General features: G+C 40.3%; 2 protein-coding genes and 1 long non-coding RNA gene across 5 annotated transcripts in view; 2 read left to right on the forward strand and 1 right to left on the reverse strand.

Annotated features, from left to right (window-relative positions):
- Positions 1 to 4577: 4577 nt before the first annotated feature.
- The window catches only part of LOC100115009 (AT-rich interactive domain-containing protein 5B), a 145683-nt gene continuing 127821 nt past the window's right edge, over positions 4578 to 22439 (reverse strand). Inside the window, exons 3-11 of one of the 3 annotated variants that reach the window (XM_008219262.4) lie at positions 14564 to 15026; positions 12002 to 12298; positions 11755 to 11905; positions 11449 to 11674; positions 10714 to 11365; positions 9829 to 10519; positions 9226 to 9703; positions 8708 to 9114; positions 4578 to 8616 (exon numbers count right to left, since the gene is read on the reverse strand). In XM_008219262.4, coding sequence (XP_008217484.1) covers positions 8214 to 8616; positions 8708 to 9114; positions 9226 to 9703; positions 9829 to 10519; positions 10714 to 11365; positions 11449 to 11674; positions 11755 to 11905; positions 12002 to 12298; positions 14564 to 15026 — 3768 coding nt within the window. In that variant the 3' untranslated portion in view covers positions 4578 to 8213. Of the gene's footprint in view, positions 8617 to 8707; positions 9115 to 9225; positions 9704 to 9828; positions 10544 to 10713; positions 11366 to 11448; positions 11675 to 11754; positions 11906 to 12001; positions 12299 to 13293; positions 13578 to 14563; positions 15027 to 22439 lie in introns of those variants that run through there. The other 2 variants (XM_031931725.2, XM_031931732.2) reach the window with 2 other exon arrangements.
- LOC103318073 lies at positions 13793 to 15993 on the forward strand. Its single transcript, XR_004344499.1, has 3 exons — positions 13793 to 14176; positions 14254 to 15052; positions 15409 to 15993. It is a non-coding gene; the product is annotated as an uncharacterized LOC103318073 (long non-coding RNA).
- Positions 16848 to 17698, forward strand: LOC116417635 (trafficking protein particle complex subunit 11-like). The gene is made up of 2 exons (XM_031931742.2): positions 16848 to 17243; positions 17316 to 17698. Exons 1-2 carry the CDS (start codon positions 17137 to 17139, stop codon positions 17461 to 17463), a joined length of 255 nt encoding a protein of 84 aa, XP_031787602.1. The 5' UTR covers positions 16848 to 17136; the 3' UTR covers positions 17464 to 17698.

Consider the following 22439-nt stretch of genomic DNA (forward strand, 5'->3'; position numbering starts at 1 on the left):
CTCCAGAGCTCTCGAGAGCTCGCGAAACGCGCATAAAAAGACAGCACGCAGCGCGAGGGGGGAGAATGCGCGAGTCCCCCGGTAAAGATCAGTGACAAAAGGAGTTGAAGGAGAGAGAGAGAGAGAGAGAGAGAGAGAGAAAAGGAATAACGCATACACCCATACACTCGCGCGCCACTACCTGTACTACATATCGCAAATACTGTACTGCGAGAGAGTAGGGGAGGCACACGTGGCCCAGGGTCGTGCGACCATCCACGTGGCCGCTGATGCCGGCGGCTATGCCCGATGCTCCATCCGCACCCGAGTCTCAACTGCTGCTGGACGAGCTGTGAAGGTCTCGCCTGTGCATCGTGTCGTTTCTCCTCCCGCGCGATCCAGAGCTTTGAAAGTAGGCCTGGATCGTCGAGCTTTCGGTCACGCGACAATTTATGCTTTTTGGAGTCTTTCCTCCCGCGGCAGTTAAGACCCCTATCTCCCGTTCGCCTCCTTCCTCTTTAGCGCGGCATCCTTTGCCTCTCCGTTTTCCTCTCGTCCTCTTTCCGCTTTCCCTACTTTCCCGGCTCTTTTTATCGCCCCCCATTTTAACCCCCTCTCGGCGCCCGCCGCCGTTGACGCGATGCACCCTGTCGTCGCGCGCGCACATACCCTTTGCGGCTTCTTCCTCTCCCTCTGCTTCTTCTCTAGCCTTTGCTCTCGCGCGAGGATACTTTCGATGTTTATTTTCCTTTACGCTGGATGCACCTTTGCAACAATGTTCTGCATAATGTTGCATTTATTTATATATATATATATATATATATATATATATATATATATATATATATATATATATATATATATATATATATATATATATATATATATTAAATTGAAAAGTTCCCTCTTCTCGCGCGACGGGGCTTGCATTTTTATTTTCTTCGCAAAAGACTTTCTCACCGCGCGACGAGCCGCAGAGTATAATATACTTATATACAGTTGCTTTATGTCGCGTGCGGCTCTGGCGGCGCAGCGCTGTTGGTCGACTGGCCATTGCAGGCGCGCACTACTGCCGCGATTTAACGAGTTTAACCGCTCGCAACACGCGGGAGAGTAAAGCTCCTTCGTACCTCCTCTCCGAGCCTGACTCTCGAGTATATACTGTGCTTCGACTACCCTATCCCCTTTCTTTCTTTTCTTTCATCGACGCACAGAGTTTTCGGGTGTGGGTTGCACCATATCAAAAAATATACGATTCCGACGTTGGACCAATCAACGAAAAAGCTCGTTTTTTCCTGCGTTTAAATCGTCTTCAAAGGTTGCGAGTGAAGACGAAACTGGTTGTGCAGCAAGTTGTCATCAGAGCTTAAACCAGATCCGTGCGCCTGTCTCCTTACTCCGATGTTAATTAACGCAGTATATTCATAGGACAACGTTGATTAGTTTAATTAATTAAATTTCGTAATCCTATCCCGCTTCCGAATTTAATCCATGATATTTTGCTTGCAATAAAATCGATCGAATTTAGCTTAATCAAGGCAAGCGTGATTGTTTCATACGTTATTACTTTTCACACTCAATACGTAACAGATGCAAATCAAATCGAAAAAATATCGGAAACCAAACAAGCGCGTGCTAAAAAAAGTCCAGCCTATACACGCTTCTGCGAAGGTAAGCAAAAAAGTCTACTGAAGTCCAAGTCCAGAGAGCCCTCGGTGCTGCCGCAGTCGGCCACAATGGAATGACCACCTACGGGGTGCAGCTCGGCGCAGCGAGGATGACTACTGAGAGCGGGCGGGAGAGGGCTACAAACCTTATTGATTTTTAGGGTGACAGTGTCAAGCGGCGGCGGCGGCGGCGGCGGCGGAAGCGCGTGGCGAACCGCCAGACTACTGATGTTGCTTCTCTCCGCTGCTATACTTACTCTACTGCTGGAGGCGAAACTCGCGAGTCGCGACGTTCAACTACTTCGACGCGGACTTGAGGGAAGATGAGCTTGGTGATCGCGCTCGATTGACTTATTGACTAACGACGGAGTTTGCTCTTTGCAAATGTTGTACGTTGCATACAAGCATTATTCGATCATCGTTTTCTTGATATATATAATTACTCTGGCGAAACAGGTGGTTCATACATCGCGGTCACTCATGTCGAATGATAATAGGTAATGATAGAGCGCGAAAAGTGATAAGAGACCTTTGCACTTCTTCTTGCATTCTTATTGCGTACTTACAATTAGTAATGCATAGTCCTCAACGCGAAACTTGTGGCAGTCGTTTCTATATAACTTATAGCAGATCTTGCTCTTGCAGTCTTTACTCGATAATACTAAATATTTTGAGAAAAAGAAGAAGAAAAATATTTTACACGATCGCTTGAGAGTCATTATGAAGCGGAAGAAAAAAGAGCTAGAGAAAGAGAGCTTGCAAGAGTGCATGTAGGTCGATTTCCTCTTGTTGGAATTCAACTCTCAACTCTTTCTCTCGCGAAAAAGGGAGAAATAGGTGAGTGGCCGAGAAAGATCTAGAATCTAAGGATATACTTGCATTCGACGACGAACTACTTCACTTTTACTCTTTCATTTCTTCGAACCTTCTTCCTGCGCTACTCCTGCAAGAATTTACAACGTTACAACAATCGCCTAGTGACACTTTCCTCCGCGTGCGAGTAAAAATTCCGCATCCTCAGCTGCGCATACCTTCGGCGCTGATTGCACGCCTCGACATGGTATACGTGTACACAGCCTCGGAGCCGGCTGCGATCGTCGACACTCGACGTGCAACGATGCTCCGGGGGGTGCCTATACAGCTGTGTTTGTTGCTTGTCGCGCGGAGTGGTAAGCACACGACGTCGCGACGTCTCGCTCCCCCCGCGGTATCCGGAGCCCCGGCTAGACTGCGCTGCAGCGAGCGCCCAGGAAATAAGCCGCAGCCACCGCGAGATTTACTGCTGGGCCTAGTCGAGATTCGCGTGTGCTCGTTGTTGTAACAAAAAATTGAAAGATTTTAAACCCGCGTCGCTCGGCAAGCCTAATTGGCTGGGACTATCGCAAGATTGCGACTTTTCGATCGTCGACACTCGTGTAAGTATGACCTTTTGAGACGTTAAAGGTCTTGATAAACTATCGTACTTTGCATATTTCTCTATATTAAAATGGAGATGGGGATCATTTGTTACAACTCGTCTCCAAGTCCGCGGTGCATATTTTCAGCGCATATCATGAACAGAAAATAAAGGAAAGAAACATGCGATGTTTACGCGACAAAAGGACTAGTCATACGCGCACACAGCCGTATAAGCGTTCGCGCGCGCAAAAGCGAAAAATCGAAGCGGTCGAAGTTTAAGAACGAGAGGAAGAAAAAGGCCGGGGGAAAGAAAATGAAAAAAGGAAGAACGAGAACGATTTTGCAAGGCAAAACGCTCCCGCCGGACTGGTTAAACAGGTTATCAGTTTATAGCCGCCGTCGTAAAGCGATTTTAAATTTCGCGGCACATGCTCGTGCATTCCACGCGCTCAAAGTCAGCGAGAGGGACAGCGAAAGAGGCCGCTCGCTAAATTCCTTTTTCTCTTCTTTTCGCCTATTCCCTCATCTTTGTCTTGCAAACTTTCTTTTTTTCTCTCAACACGTTTCATTAGTTATTTATGCCTTTTCTATGATAAGCCGCGTGATTCGACTCGTTCTGGTTTATGAAGCAAACATATTTGTTTTACTAGATTCGTACTAGATGACTGACTGATACTACTTCTGTCTTTAAATTATACGATGTGCCGTTAATTTAACCCGAGTGCACCTTTCACGTAAAATTGTAATCTAAGGTGTAACTAACATAATAGTTTGCACTTTACTGCCAATCTTAAATAAATCAAGGATGGATTAAAGTAAAATAAATTGAGAAATGATGGATAACATGTAAAATAATAAAAGAAATCAATTTTTTGTTTGTTTTCATTATTTTTTTTTTTTTTTTTTTTTTTTTTTTTAAGAAATAAAGTACTGTACAAAAGAAAGTTTGCCGGAGGACATGAGAAATGAACAGAGAACGATAACCAAAGGATGAAAAAAACGAATATACCATTTCGTTGCTTTCCTTCAATCCAATGAAATCATCAGTCGTTGCAAACCTTCGCTCTGTCATCATTTGCGCGCAGAAAACAATATATAATGGCATTCGAAAATTAAGAAGCAGGTAAGAGCAAAAAGTGTTGAAAAACGATCGCTCGCTTGCACTTATGTCTTCTTCATGTTCCTATTTTTTGGTGCTCTTAATGAAAAAGTATGACGCATACTTGTACTTTCACTCATTTGAACATACGTATACACGTAAATAATAAAAAGTAAATTCACGCAAAAAAAGAAATACAGGTATTACTAAAACGAAGAAGAATTTTCTCAATATATGATACATGAAATGTTCCTTGCAGAACTTGCACTTTTCATTTATTAATATTATTATTATTAATATTATTAATTATTAATAATAGAATAATTGTGTATTATCATTAATAATAATCGTCGTATTAATAATCATGAATTGTAATAGCGCGAGACTTCATCAAGGGATAGAAACGCCAACGAAGACGGCAATAAATGCGTTCATTTTGTACATGTTATACGCTTCTTTTATTCTATCGTATGGCACACACATCTCTTTGCAGTTTTCTCCGATATTGCGAGACAGAAAATTTACGAAGAGTAGTGCTTTTTTCTTCCCTCAAATACATTGAAACACGATATGTCGCCGAGAACTTTTCTTGACGTATACATCTCTTATTCTTATTTTGTTTACGTTGTTGTGTATCGTAATTAGTTAATGTTCATATATATCTTCATGTTTCTTTACAATATTTCTCTACAATATTTTTTAAAAATTCAAACGTACGTATATAACAAACCACAAGAGTTGTAAAACTTTGAAAACGCAAGTAACAAAGCTCGAAATACGATTCTTATGCATATTTATTCATCTGTCTGCCTGTTTTCTTTTTCTTAATGGGTGGATGTTCACTTTTCGTTAGCAACGAATGTTGTATAAAAAATGCTGAGGAGCTTTCGTTTATATAGTTTGAAATGAAACGATTACTTAAATCTCAATCTTCAATGCTACTGGGTGCCAACGGAAAAAGTTTATACAAAATATTACCATAATATTGAGACATCAATATTTAAAATTTGCTAAGAACTAGTCCGTATAATCTACATGACTTTTTCGTACATATTTTCGTCTTTTTCGACGCCCCTTCGCACAAAAATCTGGCTTTACTGCTCTTACGTTCTCTAATCCGTCTCACAATTCTAAAACGAGCATATCCTACTAATAATATAGCTACTGTTAACACGAATATATTGAGAGTGAGTCGAACAATTCTTCTTTTTTTACTTTAAATTGTCTATTAAAGACGACTCTCTGTTAATGTTGTGCCCCCACAGTAATGAAACTCGTATAAACCATTGAAAATTTCACATTATTGGATTTAATTCATAATTGTGGCTATCAAACAGATCAGCTACGATCTACGGCAATTTTTACTACGAAATATAAAATGAGTCGTCGTGACTTACAACAGACAGGTAGTTTTAACTCTTATACTTTATTCTTGTATTTCGTAAACGCACCAGGACATAAAATTACAGAGAGATTGCCTTTATCAGCGTTTATTTTGTTATCATTGATACATATTTTTACAATGAACAATTTTGAAAAACGCTCGAAAAGCAAAGGCCGACTTTTATCTACTCAGGAAGTCGCGCGCGATCGCGATTCTTTCATACCCACCAGGATTACTCGGCTCACTCTTGCCTTTGTACGCGCTAGAGCATTTTACATTTATAACAATGCCAAAAGCAGAGCGCGTACAAATTTTGCGAATTTTTCGGTTGATATTCGTTGAAATGTGTTTAACTCTCGTTTTTATAATAAAAACTTTTCTAGAGTTACTTTCTAACGGTTATTCATGAAATTCACACAATTTTTATTTCTGATTTATCTATTACAGATCTCATGTTTATATGTAAACATTAATTTATTGCTGATACTGAAACGACGACAAAATTGATATTTCGGAGATAACTGTAATGTTTTTCTACATGATAATAATCTTTCGCAAAATTATGATGAATGGCATGTTAACTTACAGTATTACTACCGCAAATACTTTTTTTTATCACTAATAATATATATTACAAAACGTAATTCAAAACAAAATAATTTTGCAAAATATTATGCTGTGCACATATGGAAACTAAATTTTTTGTAAATAGATTTGGTACGTTAGAATAATACTGCATGATGGAAAATAAAGTTACGCGCTCAGGAAACGATATTTTTATATAATTAAATTATTGACATTTAAAATTCTCACACTATTTTCTTTTTTTTTGCCAAAACAAAAATCAACCGAAAAGTTTCGCTATTTAATATATCTCGCGAGTCACAAAGTTCGGGACGGCCTGTACACACATACCTAAAATCTTAATTATTAACTTTCTATTACAGGTATAACATAATAATAAAAGACGATGTTGGATTTTTCACTAAATTATTCGTCGCAGCTTATGAGTGAACTTACAATTAAAAATTATGTACAATATATACATGTCCTTTATCCGTCGGTTAATATATTTGACATTTATTGATTTTTTAGGAGTGACGTATATTGTTTTTGTATTTCCATTTGGAAGAAAAAGCGTGTGTAAGAATTTGAATATATATGCTTTCCTAACTTCGTTTTTCTCTCAATGCAACTGTTTTTATTCGTTTTTATGTTTATCATTTATAAGCTACGACTCTTGCGTATATGTTCGAGTGCATTATGCGGATTTTACGTGTTTCCGTCGTTGCTGAAAATTGGCTAACTTACATAGCGGAGTTCGCGGAATCTTTGTGCGAGTTTTCTAACAGAGAAACAGATATTCTCAGTTAAGCAATTAAACGCTTTCTTAAAATTTGTTTATTTACTCGTGATTCCAGCGACACTCTCGCATTATAGGAATACGTCAATATTATCACATCGCGCATGTAAAATGGGTCGGAAGGAAAAATGCGCTCTAAAGTACGATTAGCCGTTATTTCGCTTTTAAATTGGTTGTCTTTCGTTACTCGTTACTCGTAACTCTTCTGCTTGGCCAAAACTAGAGAACTTCCCAATGCATTATTAAGAGTAAGTACATTGAGATTTCTGACTCAAACAGGAGAACCAAACATTTCCCATGCAAAAATGTACAGCATTTCTTAGAATTTACTTTCTACTAACTTTAAATCACACAAATAAGAAGCTTATTCTTAATTTCGTTTTTGTAGATATCTATAAACGGAACGTTTAATCAGATATTAACTGATTACAATTCTAAAACGCTCTTGCTTGCATATGTTTACTCAATTTCATGTATGAAAAAGATAAAACTTTAAAATATTCTGATTAATGATTACTGCATCGCAGAATTTTTAACGTTTATAGTAATGCTATAAATAAAAAAGTACGATTGCTTATCTTGTACCTCAATTTAATACCATTAGAATTAAATAAGACTTATTCTGTTCATTTTCATCAATAAATTCAATTAGGTACGTTATTAATTTTTAATAACAATTTTTTACATTACTCGTGTTCTCAGACAGAAAAATAACACATATTTCCTAAATGTCTAAACACAGCGATAATTTATTTTCCAACTACTGAATCGAATTCTTAATGTCTTAATTTTAAAGACAGTGAACTGCTTTGAAGTTCTTAAAGGCAACTAAAAGATAAGCAATCATTTTTCAACAAAACTTAATACAATCATAAACCTTCAATAGAACATTTTTGAATTTTTTATGATAAAAACGATACAGATCTCATTTTTGTTATAATATCTGCACCCTACAACAGAGACTTATAAAGCCATCTAATTCTTATATTTATAAAACTTTGATCACGTCAAACAATGAAAAAAAAGAGAAATATAAAACATACGATGTTGAAAAACACATCTGCGCTATTTTATCAATTTACACTGTTTTAATTTTTTACGAACAGTTTGTCCTTAGAGGCAACTTGCATAGCTTTAATAGTACCGTGGCAAGCTCCGGCACAAGAACGTTCAAGTTTACAAATTAAGAATCAAACCACTCGCATCAACAACTAACATGTTTACGATGACGTATGAAGAGTCATAATGTTTGATATTCATCGTCTATCGACACACTGAGATCTCTAGGGATACGAAGCACGAATCGCTGCTCTCGTTGGCCTTTTACTTGGACGTAGGCGCTGCGGGCTGATGTTGCTGACCAGCCGCTGCTGCCATGGCGAGCCTCGTCTGTTGAGCCGAGGAAGAGGCAAATAGTTCCTTGCAGTAGGCACTGATCTCGGGCTGCAGAAAGGCGGCGTTGGGCGCCGCTCTCGCGGGACCCATAGGCCTAGCGAACAAGCTGTTATAGAAGGCCGAATAGTACATGGGGTCTAACGTCGGCACGAAATTGGCCACGTCTAACGCGGCTGCTGCTGCTGCGGTCGACGAGGACGACGAATCATTGCTCGCTGAAGCGGTTGCGAGCTGATGTGCTAGGTACGGAAAAGGACTACTTGCTGGCATCGTAGGTATAAAGCCTGTGGGTATGCTAGGTACGCTATGCCTCCGCGAAGTCTCAGCATCCCTACAAATTGAAGAATTAATATTTTGTAAAACGAACAACTTGAACAGAGACTTAAAAAAAGGTATGAGATGATGAAATAGTATGTACAAACCTCGACTGTTGCTGTTTCGATAGCGCTGCTGAAGTGGCTTCAAGTCTTTGTTGTTGTTGTTGTTGTTGTTGTTGCTGTAGCTGCAATGCAATTTTATCACTCTCGCTCGTTCTGCGCTGATGCTCTTTACTTGCGGCTTCGGCGGCTCTCCTTTTCTCAATTGCCATATGTTGATAATTTCCAATATGATTGGATTTTCCGTAATTAGAGGAAGATCCCGCGTTCAAATGGCTTAAATTAGGTATATTTGGTATAACCGGGTGTTGAATGCTGGGACCACTATTCGTTGAGGCTGGCTTTCGAGGAGTGTACGGTGAAACTGGCTCTGCTGGTAGCCTCGTGGGGAATTTGCCATTCAACTGCTGTTGTTGCTGCTGTCTCCTCTGTACAGGTACTGAAGGTGGCATCTGAAAAGATACGTTTACGTAAGATAATGTTACACTATGATTATTATTAACGAAGATACGAATTTGATTATTTTGAAAATATGAAAAAAATCGATCGCAAAGTTTTCATACCACATTGTTATTTCTCAGTGGTGGGCTTAGTTGCGGTGGACCAGCATTGCCGACGGCCGTCTTCTTCGGACTAACCAACGTAATCTCCAGATTATTTGTGGCCATCGTACGACTGTCTAAGACGTTCGCATATCCAACGGGACTCGGGGGTACACTACCCGTCACGAACTGGTTTTTGCGTTCGGCCTGTGACTGTGCAGGTGGTTTGGTGTTCACTTCCTTGCACAGATTCGAAGCGACGCTGATACGTGGATAGTGAGGCTGATGATCGACGTACTGATGGTGATTGCGGGTTTCGAGGTTTAGAGGCGTCGGTCGCGGTACCACTGGGACTCTTACGATCTCCAAGTTTGGTCGCCCGTAAGTTGGACGCTCGTTGGGGGCCGACGGTTTTTGTGTAAGATCCAATACGCCTGACGTATTAGCATCCATGCTGCTACCACTACTACCGCACCGAACATTTGGTGCTGATAGAATGCTGTTGAAAAGATTCTAGCGTTAATTTGTTATCAGAGAAAATTAAATGTTAGTATTAAGTTTTCATTTAAATATGTAATGTGATGTTATTTAAAATTACATTAAAATAATCAAATTGCGACGAACCTTGGTGCTCTGGGTATGTGTGGCGGCGTCACCATCGCAGGTACAAATTTAGGGGCAACAAGAATATCCTTAGGATTGCCGTAGACCATCTTTTCATTATTACCAAATATCGATCTAGATTGAGTGACCTTGTGAGGTATAGGTGGTCGACCGTTCGGCAAATGTGGTGGCACGAAGCGATGATTGTTTGTTTGGACCGCTGCCGCAGCGAGCGAGTGTGGCACGGGTACGTTGGCGTTTGCATAGAGCTGGAGAAGCGTGGCATTGTTAGAGTTATTGCCAAGGTTGATAACGCGGCTATTGGCGGTTGGCGACGTCTGCAGACCCGTCGGCGATTCACCACTATTGGGCAGACTATTTGGCTGGCACTTCACCGGAGTAACTGGTTGTTGCGGCGATTCCGAGCTTCTGGGCATAATGTTCCCAATGTCAGGCGTTACCGTCACATTTATCAGCTTAGGTATAACTGCAGGCTGTGGCAAAGCGAAGTCAGGACTCGCGGAGGATCTGCCGTCTTCCTGTTTCATAGGAGGTACGATACTGGCAGTAATCGTAGGAATCGTCAGCGGCGATGGCGAGGTTGTGGTTGAGGTTGAGGACGAACTTGTACTGGTAGTCGTTGTGGCTGAAGAAGATACGCTCGTGGTGGACGACGTCGTTGCAGTTGGTTGGATCACACTTGGCCGTGCATCTATAACAAGGATGGATGAATACTCTGAAAAAAGCGATACCGGAAAATTCAAGCCGAAAATGGATGGGTTGATTCTGATGAATCGAGGAATTTTTCGACACTCTCACAAGTTTTTAATGGAAAGTACAGTGCATTAAAAAAATGCCATTACGTTGTTCATTTGTAAAGAGTAGAAAAAAATTTGAGATACATACCCAAATCAACAGCCGTCACTTCTAGACCACCTTCGCGTAGAATTTCCAATTTTCGCTTTTTAAAGCTAGGAATGATGAGCTTGTCCCTGGTGCCAGGCTCAGTCTCGGTCTCGAGATCAATGACTTCGGGCGAGCGAGGCGCAACAAGAGTTTTATCTGTGAAAATCGCACTTTTCTCCTCGAATAGCGGAATATTCTCCTTGCCTTGAGCGAGAAGGCTCGTCTGTTTCGGGTCGAGCTTTATTTCCTTCATGTCCTTTTCTGGTGGAGGCGTAAGTGTCACCACCGTTGTCGCGTTCGTGGCTACAGTACTCACGGGCAGTCCGGGTGGCGAACACGCTGGTGGTACTTGGTGCGTTATGAGAGGACTGTTGAGTTGCCTCTCGAGAACACTGTGCTGCGCGCTAGGATTCGTCGGCGTGGTCGGTGCAGGCGGTGTGCTCGTCGGCGAGGACGCTGCCGACGACGAAGTCGTAGTGTTGGCCGTCGCCGTCAGCAGAGAGGTTGGCGAGCTGGGCAGTTGTTGCTGATTGGCAGGTTGCACTGGATTGCTTGTCGCGATTATTGTGTTCAGGGACTTGAGACGCTCGGGTTTCACCCGCACGCTACGCAGCGACGACGTCTTGCCCGGCTTGTCTCCCGGCAGGAATGGCTGTTGCAGAACGCAATCGATTAGAGTGAGCACATTATGTGACAATGAATATTCCGGCAGTGTAAAGCAAACGCGGTACATACCGAAGTCGAAAGAATTGACTGAAGAGGTGGAGGCGTAGCTGTGGAGTTGGATGCCTCAGAGGGAGGCGGTGTGACCGACAGCGGCGGGCTCTCGTTCTCTCTCTTGACCTCGACCGAGTCCTCTGACACGTCCGACGTACTCGGCGTTTTAGCGCGTCTGCCCCCTTGGCTTGGCCTGACCTTCGTCTCCTCGCCCTTCTGATATCTCTCGTACGGCAGCAGCAACCTGAGACAAAGAGAAATACGATCAGTGATCACTTTGGATTTGATACTTGAAGTAAAAACAAATAGGACTGTCGTAGCAACCTCTCGTAGTGCCTTCTCGTTATCGTCGCCGCGCTCGTGGAGCCTGTGTTTCCGCCCATTTCATCGTAGATCGTTTTCCAAAGACGATTCAAGCTAACTTTGTCGTAACCGCCGAGTTCGTGAACTTTCGTGTAAAACAGGAACAGGTCAACTGAAAAGGAAACGACAATTTAGTTAGTTCTGTACCTCTACACTCCATGCTTGACTGAAGTTAGATCGAGAAAAATGCAAGCAATAATAAACTCACTCTGTCTGTATCCCAGGAGGGGCATCTTGCCGATGGGCGTGTTGCGCGAGGACATGAAGCCGTAGATGTCGTCGAGGAATCTCTTCTCCTCGGCGCTGACTTTGCGCTCGCTACGTCGTACCGAGGACGCGGCTGACGGTCTGCCCGAAGACTGGCCCGACGACGAGGTGGAACCCTTGGACGTCGAGGCGGCCGCCGACGAGGCCACCGAAGCTTCGCTCTCGTTGCTCGACTCGCCCGCCGGTGATACGCTGCGCTTTTTGCGTTTTCTCCGAGGCCGGCCTTTCAGTTTTGGTGCTAAAATCATTCACATCATTATTTCAGGACAGAGAATTTAGTACAGATTATTGAATGGCAGTCATTGTGGCATGTGTCATTGCGCAAAAACGTCGACCGTAACACGGCTAAGATTAGCCGGGCAGGAAAATTTTCAATGGCAAGTACGCAAACGTAAATATTTATTGAGTGCCAGAAGCGCAACACAATTGAGGAATTTACAAGACAATGGAATGAGCATTATCGTGTCAACAATCTGAGAAATTCAGGTTCACGCGAAAAGTCGGATTAGCAGGATCAAATGCATTTCACTCGGCTGTGCTGCTTATTTTGAAACTTCACAAGTAACCGTAAAAAAGTCTACCCCCCCTTTAGGTATAACTAATACAGCAGCAGATTTTCGGAAAACAGGGCCGGAGTTATTTTGAACGCGATTTTCGTCGAGACGAGTCCCTCCGTTAAGAACTTTTTCTCAGTATTGCAATCTGCGGCGAGTAAATAAGGGTGTGGATTCCGGTAAGTCTGGGTCAAGCCGTCAAAGCGGCGCTGCTTGTTTGTTTACAAATGCAGGCTGAGATCGTGCTTCTGCACTGCATGTTGAGCAGAACTTCGGGGAGACAATAGTGATACTCGATTACGTCCAATCGCTTTTCTTTGTGTCGATGATTTTGAGAATTGAGATTAATTAAAATCTAGTGCGTGTTAAAACTATCGTTGAAGAATAATAAATCGATGTAAACTAGAAGAATCGAATATGCTATGTCTGCTTTGCTAGTGTCAGATTTAATGTGCAATAATAACTAATGAATCCAATAAAATTACGTCAGTTTTAATGTGCAAATTCAAACTAATAAAAAACGTCCACGTAACTGAATAAGAATATTCACCGCTTTGCGCACCTAATCTGAACACTCTAAAATTTCATTTCTTCGAGTATACAATCGACTAATGAACATAAAATTCACCGAATCGCACAGTCTACACTTTGCTCAAGCGCATATGAGACGACCACTTACATTTTTTACAAAAGTTCTTGCCCTTACGTTTGTCGAACTTCAGCTCGACAACGCGGTTCTCGCGAATCGTCATGATAATCGCCATCCTTCTTCCTAAAGATATCACTGCAGCCGCACTTTCGAAACCGAATAAATCGCTAATCGAACACAATACAAAATAAGCACGAGTCTTGTAGATACATCTAACACTTAACACACTCGCTACCGGCGCGAGCGAGTAAATAGCTACGGAATAGCCGGGCGAGAGAGCACGTGCCGGCGCGAACTCTCCGTCTCTCTCCTTCGCGTGTGTATGCGAGTACGCAGCGCGAGCCGCAACACGTGCTTTGCCGGCCGCTGCATGCCGGCGCCGCTCGACGGCCGAGAAGGGGGACGGTCACGTGACACTGCAGCGGGAAAACCTCGGCGGTTCGAACGCTCGCTCGCTCGAGCGCGCGTATGTAAGAAGAGCTTAGGGAACGCGCGGCTTTGTTTTTCTTTCTGTGTTGACGCATTCTTCTACGTTTCTGGTTTCTTTTTTTATTGTCTAACTAGTGCGCGCGCGATGAGCTCGCTTTGTTCAATTTCGCTTCGAGCGTCTTATTTTTTGGTTCGGCAATTTAATCCAAAAATGATTTTAAATTATGGAATAATAATATTTGTTGAATTCGAAATTTACGCCTCAGAGTATACGTCGAAAAAAAGTTTGGTTACCGTGGCGACCCAAACCCTCTCAGCACCCGGACTATAAGCAAGTTTGCAACGATGTTTACTGTTGTTGTTGTTGCATTGTTAAAATTCCAGAGGTTAACGAGGCAGTATTCCATAGTTACCACGTTAAATTTCGTATACGACCTACTTTGTACACCACAACATATCTGCTGTAATCTCCAATACGACGACTGTTTGTGTTTAAAAAAAAAAACCTACTCGCGAAGTTGCGAACGTCAAATCTAATATCTTTTATCGTTTCGTTTGCAGAAAAGCGCATGTTATTCTTCGTGCAAAGCATCAAGATAGAGCTGATAGATACGACATAATTTTTTCGAGTTCACTGCGGACTTGTATAAATTATTCCAGATACGTAATCAAATCCATCTATCTTTTCGTATGCAAATTCAGAGAGACCTGGGTCACGAAACGTCTTATCTCAAACTTCAGAAGTTACCTACTTCGGTTAAGCCTCGCATTTCCAAAAAGCTTTCTTCAAGATAACGTCCGGAGTTATTTTTAGGAAACTCGACTTGCAAAATTGAAACGGGACCAAACAAAAGCAAAATTGTGCGCTTACCCAGATGATTGCAGAGCAGTTCATGTGTCTCGAGGTCCGGATAGTCGAAGGTGTCCCTACAGAAGAGCACCCGAGTGCCGGACGTGGCGGTGAAGCCTCCGAGGGCTGCCGCAACGGACGAGCAAAGCCACGACGACTCGGAGCTCTCCAGTCGTCTGAGCAGAGCTCGATAGCGGCAATACCTCGGGTACGAGAGGACGACAACTTTGGTCTGGTTGACGGGTTCGCTGCGGCGCGTCGACGTCGTCAGGGCGTCCAGGTCCTTCTGGTGGCGCTCGACGTCCGAGAAATTGAGTCCGGGATCCGACAGGATCTGAGGCTGTGGACTGCTGTCCGGCGAGGATGACGACGTCGGTGGTAACGAGACTTCGCGACCCCACGACCACTCGAGCGACGGGGAGAGCCATGTCACCAGGTCGTGCACGCGCACCACTACCTTTTCCGAGATCGTCAGCACTTCGTCCTGTTGGCAGAAAACAAAATTTGATCGTTAGTTATTTCTATATAAAGGTTTTATTAATTTAGAGCCCATAAAAGGCAACGCGAAAATCCGGCATTTTTTACGTTCAAACTCGAGTTGCCTTATCGACCGAGCGTCGAAATGACTGTAGCACGCAGGCAGTTAGTTAGGATTAAAAAAATCTCATTTAAATGCATGCAAACTACCCGCGGAGCGGAATATTAAGCGGAAACTCGATTTATACAGTTAACTGGAACATCTTCGTAGAGCGATACTGTAACTTCCCTCGCTCTAAGCTAATTTAAATCGTCATACATACAACGAGTATTCAGCGCTATCGTTCATTCCAACAAGAACTGTTTCTTTTATCGCGCTTCGATTTTAGAATTACCGATCGCGCAATCGCCACGCGAAAACCGTATAAAAGCAGTTAAACAAGTGGACCTGGCAAGCAATTCAGATTGACGGTATAAACCTGTTCTGTAAAAAAGAAGAGCTTCTTTACAGCAACAAAGGAGCCCTTAAGGCGGGAACAAAGTTTCGCTCTTCAAAAAGAAAAGTTTCAAGACCTTGCTGTGAAAAAAAAAAATAATAAATGACAATGAGTTGCGCTCAAAGTACGTGTAATGCCGCAGTTACGTCACTGGAGTATCGCTGTGTCTTCGCTGACAATAGGTATGAGCGAATACACTTTGATGAAGTGAAACAACAATGAATACGTGTTATGCCTGGCTTATTGGTGTACTACGCGGCGTGTATAGAAGGCGCGGTTAGTTGAAACATTAGTTGCGCCAGATGAACGATCGGGTATACAAAAAGTGCAGATAATGCAAATAATGATGCATGTGCATACGGGCGTTACTATCAAGTATAGAACTTATTATATAGAGACGAGAGAATCTTATCTGTGGCAATAATTTACGACTGAGTAATTGAATAGTTTTTCTCTCTGCTGGAGAATGCCAACAAAGAGCGGTAATAAATCTAGTTCTCTTGAACTCTTTTGAAAAAAATAAAGACCGCTCCGATAACGGCACAGTATTGTTGCTGATTTCTTTTGTGCGGATATTTATTTTCAAAACACACTCGATTTCCAAGTGCCTTACACAAGAACGTTATCTTATTACGCTTAAACGAAAAACGAAATGCAGTAAATATTTCATTAATCTGATTGTATAATCAAAATTTCATCAATTATTATAGAGTAGTAAAAGATTTCCTAAAATTTTATCAAGCAGAATCAACCCTCAATAAATCCAAACGCAAGTACATAAGGCAAGCTAAGCACGCCTCGAAACGCGAAGGAGTCATTAATGATGTTTGTACCCCTTCCTTGCGTCCGATCGCGCGCTTAGGCTGCGTCCACAATTGAGCGTATACGTTAGGGTTTACAAGGTGTTTACGTAGAACATAACGTTTTGGGCAGTACTGCCAATCCACTGTAGCAGACTGCAGTTGAAACCAAGGAACAAACCTGCTCAAAATTTAACCTATAAAAATATTTAAATTTGAATTGTATGGTAATAAATTGTAAAATTCTTTTTTCAAATAAAATTATAAAATGTTGTAAGAGAATGTATAATAATAAATTAGTTTCTGATTTAAAAAAAGGTCTACCACTGTCTCAAAAAAGGAAAGGAGAATAAAAAATAACGCACATTACCAAATGAAAAATTTATTATTATAATTAGTTAAATAGCATAGGAAATGATTGTATGATTATGTTCTTCATTGTATAAGTAAGCGATTAATAGCTTCAAACTGAAAGACGAATCATACGTATTTTATTTTAAAATAACTTGAAATTTTGGTTATGGTAAAATTTTGTCCAGCATATAGTTTATAATTAATTGAACATAGTTTTGACATTAAATTTGGTTTACAATATATTGCTTCAATCTTCAGAAAAGCCATTTTGAATTGATGTCTTGCAAATAAGTATCGATGGGCAGTTTTGTTTAATTGTTCTCTATGACTCTTTACTATTCGATATTCTTGATGATAAAAAATCAATAATATTTTTTTTCTCAGAGCCGCCTTAGAAGGGAGGAATACAAAAATAGCTGTAGTATTGATACAAAAGGAAGCCCCTCCACCTCCTGGTACTGAAGATATGGTAGCTACAGAGCGAGCAACTGCACTTTGTGCTGCATGCGAGTTACCAGCAAAAACTTTTTATTTTTTACCTTATGCAGATCATTTATTAGGCTACACATTTAGGTAGATAATTTTTATTACAGCAGCAGTAGTTTTTTAAGTCAGTAAATAAAATATTTGTGTTTATTATTTTAGATTAGAGCATGTTTTATACAACTTAGCCCAAAGTTTTTATCATCAAGAATATCGAATAGTAAAGAGTCATAGAGAACAATTAAACAAAAACTGCCCATCGATACTTATTTGCAAGACATCAAGTCAAAATGGCTTTTCTGAAGATTGAAGCAATATATTGTAAACCAAATTTAATGTCAAAACTATGTTCAATTAATTATAAACTATATGCTGGACAAAATTTTACCATAACCAAAATTTCAAGTTATTTTAAAATAAAATACGTATGATTCGTCTTTCAGTTTGAAGCTATTAATCGCTTACTTATACAATGAAGAACATAATCATACAATCATTGCCTATGCTATTTAACTAATTATAATAATAAATTTTTCATTTGGAAATGTGCGTTATTTTTTATTCTCCTTTCCTTTTTTGAGACAGTGGTAGACCTTTTTTTTAATCAGAAACTAATTTATTATAATACATTCTCTTACAAAATTTTATAATTTTATTTGAAAAAAGAATTTTACAATTTATTACCATACAATTCAAATTTAAACATTTTTATAGGTTAAATTTTGAGCAGGTGTGTTCCTTCGTTTCAACTGCAGTCTGCTACAGTGGATTGGCAGTACTGCCCAAAACGTTATGTTCTACGTAAACCCTAACGTATACGCTCAATTGTGGACGCAGCCTTACACATCTAACCTTCCATGTTTGGCTTGCGGTATCAGCGCAGCCCCTGCGCTCCTATACGTATATATCTACATCTATATATACTTTCATCTATATATATATATATATATATATATATATATATACACACACCCGAACCTCGAGCCCAACTCAATCCTCCGATGTACATCTATATATACATAGCGCGCTTCTCCCGCTACTAGGCAGAGGTATATAGATATAGCCACATACATGTATAGAGCAGTTTAGCTTTGCTTCTCTTGCTCGTTTTCCCGGAAATATTATCCTTTTCGCTCGCCTGAAGCTGGATGCTGCGAGAGAACGAAATACCTCGCGTATACTCGTTCACAGAAGAAGTACCGATGTAAAAATATTTTGCTCTCGAAGGATCATTATCTCGATCATTATTATCATCGATTATTGCTATGGAATTTTCAGTATTTTTATTTTATTTCAGGCAATACCTCCTTCACACAGCAGTCCTCTGCACAACCATCCAATTATTATCCTTTACGCTCAGCGCTCGCGCTTCTTCACTCACGTCCCTTTTGCCTCTGCTTTTCATTTTCCATTTGATTTTCGAGTCTTTCAAACTCTTGTTGCATTTTCCGCATAAAATTGCTTTCGATACGGGTCTCATTTCCGCTGGCGTGCCTTTATTTTTGAGAGGTTTCGAAATTATGATTTTCGCGAAAATTTCGATTTTTCAACTTATATACGTGTGCGTCCTTGTATTAAATACCGAAGTATACTGTACACATTTGCAAATTAGCGTCTATTCGTCTTTATCGACAATACTCTCCGGTATTTCATTTTTCATAACAGAGTTACACACGCCCGTGTATCGAAATTAATTTTCACTCTTCTGGCAATGGGCACAGCAAACTGCGAGAACGAGGCATACATGCTGCTGCGTGTTTCCAGACTGTTTATGATACAAATAAACATCAGACACTTTAGTTTCCATTGTTTTGCTTCCACTTTTATTTCATCTGCGTCTACGCCCAATAATACAATAATGTAATTATTTTTCGAATAGTTAAGGGAAGATAGCTCGTTACAAATAAACGTGGATAATATTAAAAAAAAAATCGAACCAAACGTCACAAAAACAAAGGTTCTATCAACGCGTTATAACTAGCTATTCTGCGAGTGATGCGAACAGCCGTCAATAATAAATGAGTCATCACAATGTAGGAAAAACTGAAACCGTAGCTTTTCGCCCATGCAACAAAAGCCGAATTCCCGGCAAAATTACCGTGAACCGCGACCGAAAAAAAAAATAAAAGTAACAAACGAGAGGGAGTGAGCCGAGCTAAAAACAATTGCGCTCTCGTATCGAAAATATTATAGAGCCACCTGCACACACGCGTGTACACAAGCGAGAGTCGACATACGTGCATGTAGGCTCGCGGACGCGCTCTGAAAGTGTATTGTTCCGTTGCTATGGAGATTCCGCTGGTGGTCTAAACACATCGATAACCTATCAATTTACCGACTCACACATAGAGACAGGCACACACACAGTAGAGGGGCGGGGACAAGAGAGACCGAATATATACGTCGCGTCGCCATACGAAGAGGCCGACTTCAACAGTGACCGCGAAAAATTCTTTTTGCTCAGACTAGTTCAAAAACGGTTATTTGTTTTGGTACAAGCACGCAGGCACAAATTAAAATTAAGTGCAATGGACAGTTAATCAGAGCATTGCTATGTCTTTTTTTTGGAATAGGATCGCTGAAAGATGTTGTAGCGAGTACATTAAGAGATGTGTACTAATTATTTTTAAAAAATCGACTAATTTAAGTTCAGTATGTGTAATCACTACACTTTTGTCTGTGCACTGCAATATTTCAAAGTGGAAAATGCAGCAGCAAAAATAACGGAGAAGATTTACATCTCTAAAAAAAATTAACTTTTAAAAAAGTAAAAGGTTAGGCGAGTTTGATATATTCCGCAACAAAATTACAGATAGAAAAGAACTGAGATCAATCAAACAAAGTCAATTTTATTATATTTAATCGTAATGAAGCAAGGAACAACTCTCAAGATAATTACTACGTAACTTGTCATGCCCGTTTCATTGTACTTATGGTGTTTGTATGACGTTCTAATATGTAAAAAGAAAATTTTAGTTGTTCACCAATAAACAGAATGAAACGGGCATGGCAAGTTACGTAGTAATTATCTTGAGAGTTGTTCCTTGCTTCATTACCATTAAATATAATAAACTTGACTTTGTTTGATTGATCTCAGTTCTTTTCTATCTCTAATTTTGTTGCGGAATATATCAAACTCGCCTAACCTTTTACTTTTTTAAAAGTTAATTTTTCTTAGAGATTTCAATCCTTTTTAGTAAATTTTTTTGAGTATTTCATATTCAACGTAGTAAAAATAAAATATAAGCATCTTTAGCACCTTTCGACCACAGCTTTTTGGTAACATTTTTATCACTAACATGAAATCACTGATTATTCTGATATACACCACCCTCGAATTATTTCTACACCTAGACACCAAAAACCACGAAGCGCACCACCTAGACCTCGTCATCGGCCATCCTGTACACCTAGACACCGCCCTTGAATGATTTTTACACCTAGACACCAAAAGACACGTAGCGCTCCACCTAGACTTCGTCATCGGCCACCCTGTACACCTAGACACAGTACTTGAATGATTTTTATACCAAGACACTGAAAACATCCTGAGCCTTGTCATCGGCTACCCTGGCAAGCTAGTTACTGTTACAGCTCCGGAACGCAGAGTATGCACCGGCAACCTCTTAATTCTAAATATCGTAATATATTAAGTATTATAGTTTCTTGAGAAAGCAATCCCCATCTGTATATAGCTTTGCGGCCAACTTCACGGTCCTAACACTTCTTGCGGCTAACTTAACGGTCCTTTCACATTTCGGGCTGAAGAAGAAAAACGTGATTTTAGCATTTGTGGATTATACACTCACATATTATAAAGATAAACAGCCTTTTCACTAATATTTTTGTTGGAAATCATAGTTTAGCTCAGAAAACATTCTAATGAGCCCAAAAACCTTACCAACAGTAATGATAAGTTTTTTTTTTTGTATAATGAAAAATCCGAACACCAATATAGAAGTAAATAGTGTCACGGGCGCCGCGGCTTCGTGTCTGCTTCTCAAACTTGTCTTCGTGGCGCTACCGCGCCACTTGATGGATTCCGCCAAAAAAGGAAACAAAGAGATGTCAGTTTTAACGATCGCTGCGCGGAGCACGTTGTTTCAGTATTTTCTCGTAGCATAAAACTTGCAACTCGGATGTTTTATTAATTATTTAAAATTGCAGATGATTAGTGTGAGATTTCTATTCAAATATTGTTTTATATTTCGAATTTTCATGTTATCTTACCGTTTAATTACAGTGATTATATACTTTCAAATAATAATCTTCTATTATAGATAGAAGAAATATTGATCACATACTATATAAAAACAGTATTTCATACAGACATTCATTTGCTGCATTGTTCCATTGGCTTATTATATCCACGTACTGTCAAACATATACGTCAAAGCTTTAGAGTGGAAGAATAGCTGTCCATCAATCAATGGAAGATTTGAAAATACACTAACACTGCGAAATCCTATCAAAAAGGCACGAAAAAAATCCAACACTTGTGAAAAAAAAACAATCGCTCAAAGCGCACAGGGCTATACACACATTCAGAGAGCTTTGCGCGGCAAAGCCAGTCGGTCATTTGTAATCGTTAAAGCCTGTAGTAATAAAATTCGAAAACAGTAATAAGCCACACTTGATCAACCGGCGCACCTGTAAATTTTCCAGACGAAAATCGATGGCTAGCCGTTGCTGTGTTGCGGCAGCAACGGCCCGTGCGGCATACAGATAGCTGCATCGTCGATCTAATGAAAAGGCATTAATTTGGAATTTCAGTAAGATTTCAGAAGCGCGCGCTAAAGACCGCAACGCGTAGGCCCGTTTCAGCAGCGCGTATATGCGTATTGCGTATAATATTGATCTCTGGGACGCGAGATATTTGCTATTCATCGGCAACAAAAGCTACGCATGTTATCGTATTCGATATTAATATCACATAAGCTGATCAGTACTATGAGCCGTATAAACTATTATACGAATTGCAGTGTTATGGTTCGAATTTCATAACGGTAATTAATTTAAATGCATAGAATAGAGTCAAATTTAATACTTCGAATTCATGCTATGTTTGATGGAGAGTTTATCTATTGGCGAAATAAAATTATAATGCATATTAATTTGATGATATCGTATTTTTTCAGAATTATCGCAGACATAATATGTTTGCCACGCCCAATCAGTTGAATTCAAGTAACATACAACGACATTCTCGATAAAAAATTCAATTTTAAAATCAATTAAAATTGAGTTATGAAAGCCAAACAAAAAAATATTTAATGACTACCTCGC

This window comes from Nasonia vitripennis, chromosome 1 (assembly GCF_009193385.2).
Source record: "Nasonia vitripennis strain AsymCx chromosome 1, Nvit_psr_1.1, whole genome shotgun sequence".
NCBI lineage: Eukaryota > Metazoa > Arthropoda > Insecta > Hymenoptera > Pteromalidae > Nasonia > Nasonia vitripennis.